This window comes from Gossypium hirsutum, chromosome A11 (genome assembly GCF_007990345.1).
Source record: "Gossypium hirsutum isolate 1008001.06 chromosome A11, Gossypium_hirsutum_v2.1, whole genome shotgun sequence".
NCBI classification, from domain to species: Eukaryota; Viridiplantae; Streptophyta; class Magnoliopsida; order Malvales; family Malvaceae; genus Gossypium; species Gossypium hirsutum.
The window spans coordinates 87,598,127-87,608,963 of record NC_053434.1 but is presented as its reverse complement, the minus strand read 5'-3'; the positions used below and the strand labels follow the sequence as shown (position 1 = coordinate 87,608,963).

General features: G+C 29.9%; 1 protein-coding gene across 1 annotated transcript; it reads right to left on the bottom strand.

Moving 5' to 3' along the window:
- Positions 1–1,348: 1,348 nt before the first annotated feature.
- On the bottom strand, positions 1,349–2,459 carry LOC107901002 (probable glutathione S-transferase). Its single transcript, XM_016826820.2, has 2 exons — positions 1,984–2,459; positions 1,349–1,913 (listed from the first exon to the last, which is right to left on the bottom strand). Exons 1-2 carry the CDS (start codon positions 2,293–2,295, stop codon positions 1,563–1,565), a joined length of 663 nt encoding a protein of 220 aa, XP_016682309.1. The 5' UTR covers positions 2,296–2,459; the 3' UTR covers positions 1,349–1,562.
- Positions 2,460–10,837: the final 8,378 nt, after the last annotated feature.

Genomic DNA, 10,837 nt, shown 5'->3' with positions numbered 1-10,837 from the left:
TCATGATATAAAACAAGGAGAGCTAATGATTTCTCAATATTTTGCTGAGTTAAGAGGCTTGTGGTAGGAACTTAATTATTATCAAGATATTCAAACTACTTGTACCAGTGATGCTGAAAAATTTCAGAAGATGGTGAAAAAGGAACACGCTTTTTATTTCTTGGATCAATGATAGCTTCTCTCCAATCCTCGCGAAGCCTATATGTAGATAGTATTGCAAATCTTGTGCTATTTGAAGTCTACACTGGGTAAAGGTATTTTCTTCTCCAACAATAGTCATCTCAAGATAGAAATATTTACAGATACATATTAGGCTAGCTCTCTTGATGACAGAAGGTCTACAACGGATTATTGTACACTTGTGGGAGAAAACTTAGTCATTTGGAGAGGCAAGAAACAAAGTGTTATGGCTCGGTCAAGTGCAGAGGTTGAATATAGGGCTATGACTGAAGGTGTTTGTGAGCTTTTATAGCTACAAAATAGAAGAGCTAAAGTTGTTGAACGAAAATGGATCAACCTTGTACTGTGGCAACAAAGCGGCCATCAACATAGCTCAAAATCCAGTGCAGCACAATAGGATCGAGCACGTCGAAATTGATCACTATTTTATCAAGGAAAAAGTAGCTAGTGGTGTTTTAAGTCTTTCTTATCTAGCATCCGAAAAACAGTTGGTTGATGTTTTTACTAAAGGGTTTAGCAGTAAGATTTATCACAATCTTCTTTGAAAGTTGGGCATGCAACACATCTATGCACCAACTTGAGGAGCGTTGAGAATCTTTGATTATTTGACAACATTGAATAGCTAACCTTTAGCGTTTATAGCTGATTTTTAGAGATTCTAAATTAGAGACCTTTACTTATATGATTCAATAAATGCTTCGTGTATATATCTCTTTACATATTTCTGAAAAATATATAGTTTTGAGTGAGTTTTTTCTCAATATATTAGAGTATTCATCTCTAATTTCATCATCATCTACTTCCATTGTGGTGAATTTGTATGAATAGATGTGGAAACTAGAAAGTGGGACTTTTTTTAACACTTTTTTTTTTCTCATTTTCCTTTGAAGTTAATTTTGCTGCTCAGTAGTTGGATTCTTTTAATACTTGCCGTTCTCAGCCCTGTGTTCCTGACTATATATTTTGAAGACAAGGATTTTGATAAGAAAGATAAATCAGTTCTGCATGTAAATATATTGCTGTCTTGGACCTGCTTTGCTTAATGAAATTTTCAGTCTGCTTATGGAGGCATAATAATTAAGCTTTATTATGTTACTATTATTTTCCACTTACAATCCTTTTGATTAAGCTGTTTCTTTGCATTAGCTAGCTGCCATTGGATAAGAAGTGAAAAAAAAACCAGCAACAACTGATATAATTCACGAGGCTATCTGGTTCAACAATTACACCTTCAGTTTCTTGACAGATTACAAACGAAAATCCCTCATTTATGGTAAATAAGCTCCAAGGCCTTGTCTACACACATAGTTTTGAACTTATTGCAGCAATATGATGCCTAAACTTTTAATGTAAACTACCAATGGAAAAGCCTCAGGAACAGGTCATTTTGCAGGATGGTATTTGTCATAAAGTGCTTGGTACTTGATGATCATCTTGTCACGAGGAGGCCAGGTATCTTTAATCACAGGGAGTTCTGAAAATTCTTGCATCCAGGCCGATAACAATGGATATCCATCACCAACTATGTTGAAGCCAGTTACCTCTTCAAAAATAGAGATCAAGTTAGCAAGCCAACCGAAAACAAGATCTACCAGGCCTATCTTCTCTCCATTGAAGAATTTCTTTCCTTTCAGCTCTTCTTCTACGAATTTCAGGTTCTCCATCGTTGCAGCCATAGCTTCCTCTCGGTCTTTCCCTTCTTTGGTGAAAGCACCCCATGCTGATGGTAGTAGCTGCGCCAACAACAAGAACAGAGATACGTTTATGTTTTCTCAAAGGGATACAGAAACAGAAGATCCTTACCTTTTCATCATTAAATTTGGCCCAGAACCGTTCCCTGGCTCTGTGTAGAGGATCTTGGGGCAATATGGGATTTTGCTTCCATGTCTCATCAATATATTCAAGAATCACAAGGGATTCAGAGATGGGGTTCCCATTGTGAACAAGAACTGGGATTTTCTTGTGGACAGGGTTATACTGAAGAAGCAAAGCGCTCTTGTTGGACAGATCTTCATCAATTGCTTCATATGGTATACCTTTGAGCTTCAACGCCCAAACAACCCTTAATCCAAAAGCGCTTGACCAGGTCTTCAAAAGCTTCACTTCTTCTGCCATTTTATTTTGCTTTCCTCAGTCTTCATAGTTTAACAGCATATATACTACTTCAATTTTCACTGGCTCTATTTTAACCATAATTTTTGGTAAAAAACCTCTCCAATCCCTCTCAATTTCAAAATTGAGCAAATTAGTCCCTTCCGAAAAATTGAAGCAATTTAATCCTCGTTAATTTTGGAAGCGAGCAACTAAGGACAATTAAGCATAACATTAATGTCTTCGGTCAATTATACATAAATTTGATTGGTATAGTAACAAATTAAGCCTTTGATATTTATATATTTTGTTATTTTGACCTTAATTCTAATAAGTTCAACAAATTCAATCTCAACATTTACACATTTATACAAATATGGGATAAATTTGTTAAATTAGGACTTGATTGATAGAATATGTAAATTTTAAGGGCTAATTTTATTATTATACCAATCAAAATTATTTCTAAGTCATGATTATCCTTAGTTGCTTATTTTTTACACGTTGATAGGGATTAAATTACTTTGATTACTTTAAGAGAAACTAATTTTGAAATTGAGAAAGAATAAAGTGATTTTTAAAAAATATATTTTCTTTGTTATCGGGAGAATCATAGTAAAAACCAATTATTAGCGGCAAAGACTAGGCTGTAGGTCTTTGAGTACTCACATCCTTGTAATATGGGTTTTGTTTGCTTATGTACTGGTCGGCAGTTTGGTTGTATTTTTTAGTGGTTTGATTTATTTTATTTTATAAATTTTGCATATATGATTGAATTGTATTTATATTTATTAATTCTTTTTACACTTCAATTGTAGGTGAATAAATATATTATTTTTTACAAATAAATAATAAATAATATATTAATGTAAATGATATTTAAAATAACTAAGGAACAAAATACTTTTATGAAATATAGAAGGTTTTTTTAACTATGGTATAAAAAGTAAATGATAATTCAAGTTTATTGTAAACATTAATAAATCTATCAAAAGATATTTTTGTATCTTTGAATTAATGCATAACATTATTAAAAGAATATAGGAATTTAGACCTACATTAAAAAGTAAATTATACTATTAAATTAAAATAAGAAATAAGTGAAATAACATGTATAAATGATATTTATATTAAATTGATTTAATATGAAAAATATTTACATTAAATTAATAATGATTATAAAATAATTTTAGAATTTTTTGTTTACTTTTTAAAATTTTCTTGACTTTATTTTATTACATTAATAAATATGAAAGTATTACTAAATAATTATACAACTCACACACTTTGCAAAATAATCCTTGTATGAAAAATAGAAAGGCTATTACAACCCCATTTTTCTATATATGTGGAAAAACAGAAGAAAAAACTAAAAAGGAGAAGTAAATATGAATTTTTTCTTGGGAAAAGTTTGGACCCATTGCGCTAATCTGTCACATGGGCGGCTCTTAGGATTTCATAACCAACTAAAAGTCAAATAAGTTTGGGCAAATATGGAAAAAAAATTGAAATATATTAGTTTTTATTTCAATTATATTGTTAAATTAATATTAAAAATATTCTATTGAGTCTTAACTTATTTGGCATCGGTATTGTTGCAGGAGGATGTAGATTAGAATGCGCTGAAACACATGATCCTCTTATTTATGGGTTGGGGAGAGGTAGTTTTAGAGATTCTATCAAAAAGAGCAGATATGATCATAACTTATAATGAAATTATTAAAAAAAATTAATATTAAAAAAATAATAAAAGTGATATAATTATAAAAAAATAATCTATAAATATTGAAATAAATTGCGTATTTATATTGAAATAGATGTATTAGGATGAAGCAACTTTTATAAAATAAATTTATTTATTTATTTGATATGTTTAGCTTTTATTATTTGATTTTTGATGATATTTAATATTACTTTACACAATTATTAATAAATTTTATTTTTTTAAATATTAGGTTTATTAACTAATAATTATTTATATTAATGCAAATTAAGTGGAAAATTTCTTCTAGATAACATAAGTGGAGAATATTAAGATTAAAGTTAGACATATTTCAAAAACAATACACTATTAAAGTAATAAATCTGTGGGGAAATATTGAATCGATTATAATGACTTACGAAGAGATGGAAGAACATGTTAACCAATGATAATAATATTATCATATTAATATTTTATATTTAATACTAATTCTTTTTATATTTTAATTGTTTTGAAATAAAAATTATTAAATAAATAATATGAAAATTATAATTAAATACACACGCAATACATCACATAATAAACTAGGGATGGTATAATCCATATATATATATATGCAAGTCTTTTAAATATTTGAATTTATTAAAATTAATTTTTATGAAATTTATGCCATGAAAATATTTAGCATATTTTTTCTTAAATTATATTAGTATAAAAATATATTATTTTATGGTTGTTAGCTTTGATGTACCAAATTTTTTATATAACAACATTTAAAATAAAATTTTATTTATATTTCCAAAATCATTTGGTGAAAATAATTATTGAAAATTTTGTTAAACATTTTCAAAACATTCCTAAAACTTGTAGAAGTACTCAAAACTATATTCTAAATGTATTTTAATTTATCTAAATATTTTTGTGCCAATCCAAAATGATTTTGGTGTTTTAAACTCATTTTATTCAAGTTTGGGAAGTTATATAACTTATTTTAAATGTATTTTAATTTATCTAAACATTTTTGAGTCAATCAAAAATGTCTTTAAGTGTTTTAAACTTGTTTTATACAAGTTTGGGAAGTTGTATCGATATTTGGAGGAAGTTCTACCGATAAAAGTAAGTCAAAGAGCACTTCAAGCATACTTAGAGGGACTTCTATCGACGCAAGAAAGTCAGTAAGCAATTTTTGAATTCCCTTGCACCTTTTATCAATACAACTAATTGTAACACCTCATACCCGACCCGATCATAGGGACCAAATTACAAGGTGTCGCATTTGTTGCCCAAGTAACTACGATCAATTTGTAATTCAATTTATAACATAAAACATCCCAATATAAGTTAAACAGGTATATAAAATGTTTCGTGTTCATTTTTGGGTCTTATATGAGCTTACGAAAGCTCTATTGCTAGCCTATGGTTGAATTAGAACCAAATTGTAATAATTTCAAAACATCGGGTTGACATCACGATGTCAGGGGTTCCTCATCGTGACACAATATAATGAGTAGGTCTCATCAAGACCTTGAATAAACCTTGTCGCAAAGTTGAGGATATGTCATCGCGATGTGATATATTGTCTCCATAAAAATCAACATGATACAAGTTTGCATTCAAGATAAAATATGCCAAAATTATACTTCAGAACAACATTGAGCGACTAAGTTTTAAATTCAATTGTTTTCAATACAAAACTAACTTAAACCCTATGTACATGTCATATACTAATCAAAATAGAACTTTACAAACTTTGCTGAGTCAGTGATCGCTTGCAGGACACTGGATCATTTGCTCAAACTATCTGGAATCTACTATACCTGCACATAGAGAAAGCAAACCATATGCTGAGCAATTATGCTCAGTGGTAATTTTCATATTTCAAGTTACAAAAAAAGCATGATCAATATAAGAATTCAATTCAAATATACTACAATTCAACTAAAATAATTTGTGTATTCAATATAAGAATTCTATTTTGCTAGAACATTCCACTTGATAATCAAACTAACCTTTTTATCATCCATTCTATTAACAAAGATGTAACATATCTAATTTTGTTACTTACATATACATTTATGTACCAATATGATGTTTAATCTCATTTCCATTCATACTTTATACGACTTAATCAATTCACATTATCATCTATAGGAACGTCTTCTTATTCATTTACTATAATCAACATTTCATATCACATTTCTATCATTTTTGAGCTTATAAGCTCTTTTAACACAATCGGTCCCTAGGACACGTTTTTAGCCATTTCGTATGATCTTTCACACACTACCGAATATCAAATTTCATTTCAATCAACCATATAGCCAAATCATATTTATATTATAACACCCTTTACCAGGTCCAGTTGTCAGACTCGAGCTACGGTGAGCTACAGTCAAAGCTAAAACAAAATACATTCAATGTAGATCGATTATTTCAAATAACTATGGAATTACTTCATAAATACACAAATAACATTCAAATTACACATAAATCATACAATCATAATCAATTCAATGCATAATCACCAAACATGATTTTGGTCAGACCTTATACGAGCTTAAGCATGCTCTAGTATTAACCTAGAATTTAACCAAGACTAATTTGCAACATTTCCAAAATTACAGATCAATTATATCATAAATAAATTCTTCAAATAATCAATCATATCATAAATATTCAAATATTATAATATAAAATTAAATTTCAATCTTGATCGAGCTTACGAAAGCTCTCAAACCAACCCGGGAACAAATAGGGACTTAATTGAAAACTTAACAAAAAGTATAGAAATATTAGAAAAAAAGGGTCATACGATCGTGTAACTATCTAAAGCCGTGTGGACCTGGATGTAAAAATTTCAACTTAAAGTCACATGGCCATGTACCAGGACCATGTGCAAAATTTAATGAACATATGAACAATTCCACATGGGCATGTGGCCAGCCCATGTGACATTCTATAACCATGTGGTGTACATGCTATCTAAATTATAAGGAGCACATGACCATATGTCAAACCGTGTAGTGCAACAAATCACTAAATGCATAGTACCTTTCAACCATTACAAGGGGACTCAAAATAAACATTTTCCACCAATTTGAACATGTTCAAAACCTACACATTTCGTACCAATTCATCACTTAATAAATCTTCCTAATTACCTAAAAAATATGACACAATTGACATCACATGTCAATAAAGCTAATTCAAAACATTTACTTTCAAACATAACCTAACATCAATACCTATACATTCACCACATCATCTTCAATTCAAAATGCCAAAAACTCATCATATAAGATACATAACATTAACCAAGTCACATATGTAACTCATGTTGCAACAACATTTGTAACACCCCTAATCTGTCTCCATCACCGGATTAAGGTTACAAAGTGTTACGACACATAACGAATCAAATAACAACATTAAACCTGTAACAACTCGTTTTCAGTAAAATCAGAAAAGTGGTTTTGGGACCACAAATACAAAGTTAAAAATTTTATTTTATTATTATTTTATGGTCTACCGCATGATAGTATTATCGTATAAAAATTTTGTTAAGAAATTTTACCATTTACATGTTCAATTTGATAAAAAAGACTAAATCGTGTAAGGTGCAAAAGTTGAATTCTAATAGCTAAAGGTATTAAATAGCTGTAGAAATTTAAAGTGGAGGTTCTTATATAGTAATTATTCCATAAATGCGTTAGTGGAAAATATTGGCTTGGCAATTTTTAAATTTGGTTTAATTTTAAAGGTTAATTTGGTAATTAAGTAATTAAAGTCATAATAAATAAAACCAAACAAATTGTCATCTTCTTCCATGCTTTTTCAACCAAATATCGAAGAAAGAAAGGTCATTTTTGGAAGCTAGGGTTTGGAAACTTTGAATGCTAAATTGATCAGTGATTTTTGTCCCGTTTTAAATGATTTCTATGTTTTCAGGATAGTTGTAGCTTAATCTAGCTAGCCCAGGGACTAATTTATAAAAATTTTACATTGTTAGGGTTTTACCATTAATGAACATGCTTGAGTTTTGAATTTTGATGTTAGAAAATGAATGGTTGTTTTTAGATAAACAACTTTTGTAAAGAAATTTTTGATGAAATTATAAATTAGGGGTTAGGTTGAATTTATGAAATATATAGTCTGCTATAAGTATGTAGAATAATCGGCTAGGCTTGGGTAAGGTTAAAATTGTATGAATTTTATTTTCCGAACCTAAGGACTGAATTGTAAAGAATTAAAAGTATAGGGTAAAAATGTTAATTTTGCCAAAAATATGTGTTGGACTAAATTGAATATGAAATATATTGAATTGGGTTAAATTTATCTGCATAGATTCAATCAGACCTCGTACAGAGTTAGATCAACGTAAAGAGAAAATCTCAGATTAATCGCTTCCGTATCTACATATACTCGTCGAGGTAAGTTCATGTAATTAAATTATGTGTTTATATGTTTTAATTGAATTATGTGTATGTGAAATGTATAATTGCCATGTATAAATACCGAACACGTATCCAATAATGTACGACAATTACTGAGTCTTGTTTAAACCTTTGCAATTTGTAGGATATATATGACATGTCATTAGGGATTACCAATTTCAGCTCGTATGAGCTTACCGATTTCAGCTTGTGAGAGCTTACCGATTCTCAACTCGTATGAGCTTATTGATTCATAGCTCATATGAGCATACATGTACAGGAATTGATGGATTATATTTTTGCACACTATGTGTGAGCTATCTCGAGTATCCAACAATATTCTGAATGGTTCAACAGGCAATATTCTATTACGAGATAATATGAGTTCGATACAAACTATTATAGGTATTTATATGAAGTACATGGAAATGATTTTACATGATATATAGATATATGTTATGGATGGTACATGTATATGGAAACTTGATTAATTGTTGAGCTCATCCATAATTATTGATTCATATATGAATTTACATGACTAATGTGATTGGTGTATATGTGCTTAGGCTTCTTGTAACAGCCTGATTTTGGGTCTAGTCAGAGCAATGGTTTCGGGACTACGAATTTGACATAGAAAGATTTATTTTTATTATATTTTTATGGTTTACAGTCTCATGGAATTGTTTTGTAAAAAAAATTGCTTGAAAATTTTATCGATGGGCAATTAATTTAGCTAAAAAGACTAAATTGCAATAGGTTCAAAATGTGTCTCCTAGAAGTTAGAGGTGTCTAATTACTATGAAATTTTAAATTGAAGGTCCTTAGATGATAAATAGACCATTTATTAAGTTAGTGGACAAAAATGGACATGAAGTAAGAGAAATTTTAGTGTTTTAAGAAAATGGTATTTTGGTTATTTGGTAATTAAATGAATAAATCAAGCCAAAATCTTTGTCCATCTTCCTCACCATAGCCAAATTTTAGAAGGGGAAGCCATAGCTAGGGTTTGGCCACTTCCAAGCTTGATTGTAAGTTCGTTTTAGCCCTGTTTGTAATAATTTTCATGTTTTTGAGATCCTTGTAACCTAATCTAGCTATTTCAAGGACTAATTTGAAAGAAAGATGAAGTTTAAAATTTTACCCATGCTAGATATTTGTGTATTTTGATGTCTAATAGTAGAAAATGCATGTTTGGTGTTAGATAAACAACTTTTGCTAAATGATTTTCAGTAAAAATGTCAAAAAGGACTTATTTGTAAAAGTTATAAAATAAGTAGTAAAAGTTTGATTAAGTGGAATATGTGGGCTGGTATAAGTATGAAAATGGTTTAGCTAAGCTTGTGTTTTGGAGAAATTGAATACATTTCAATTTACGAGCCTAGGGACTAAATTGTAAAAATGTGAAACATTAAGGGAAAAATGTAATTTTTTGATAATATGATTTTTGGACTGAATTAAAAAATGTGAATATTAAATGAGTTAAATTTGTCATTATAGATCAAGAAAAACGAGATTCAGACCTAGATCGGAGGAAAAACAAAGTGTTTGACGATTAGGTCCAATTCTACTATTTTGTACCGAGGTAAGTTTGTATGCAAATAATGCATTATTATATTTATGTTTTAAATGGTTTAATATTGTATGAATTGTGATTAACTCTCTGGATGTATTCGACAAAGTTTCAACAAGTGAGAAATTCTGGTTGAACCTTAGGAATAGAATAGGATACGAGTGACATGTCACTACGAACCCATGTGTTTATGTGATTCGGGTGATGGTCTTGTATGTCCTACCAATGGGTGGGTAGTCCAACATATGTTGCGGATACCTGATAGCTTGTGTGAGCAGTCCTATGTAGTTATGTCTTGATTGACAACTTGTGTGAGCAGGCCCGTGAATAGCTAAAAAACGAGCATATATGTATTGAGATGTGAGGTAGCTTTGGCTACATATATGGAACTTATGTGCAAAATTTCCGAGTATCCATTAATATTCCGAGTGTTCAATGAGAATTGCAAAGTTGTGAAAGACTATGGTAATGTTGCGAGTTGGTACAGGTATGTACGTAAATCTCATACGTAATGAGCTCGATATGTGATGAACCCTTGGTAAGGTTGTGATTAAGTAAGTTATGACTATAAGATTTTAATAAAATTCATGCTAATTCTCATCATGTTAATTGCATGTTAAATGTGTAGTTATGATGCTTATTATTTGCATAGGAACTTACTAAGCTTTAGAGCTTACTCTCTTTCCTTTCCTTTGTCTTATAGTGTCACCAAGCTAGCTCGGAGATCAGAGATCGTTGGAGATCCACTCACACTATCAAAAATTATTTTGGTATCAATGAATTCATCATTTTGAGTTATGGCATGTACAGGGGACTTGGTCATTTTGTTATGTGTCATAATTGAGTTGGCCAAATGTGTTG

Excerpts from the sequence above, each read along its gene's own strand:
- LOC107901002 (XM_016826820.2), bottom strand. The coding sequence starts at position 2,295 with ATGGCAGAAGAAGTGAAGCTTTTGAAGACCTGGTCAAGCGCTTTTGGA. Across the intron at positions 1,914-1,983 it reads CCAAATTTAATGATGAAAAG|CTACTACCATCAGCATGGGG; the intron begins GTAAGGATCTTC and ends TTGTTGGCGCAG.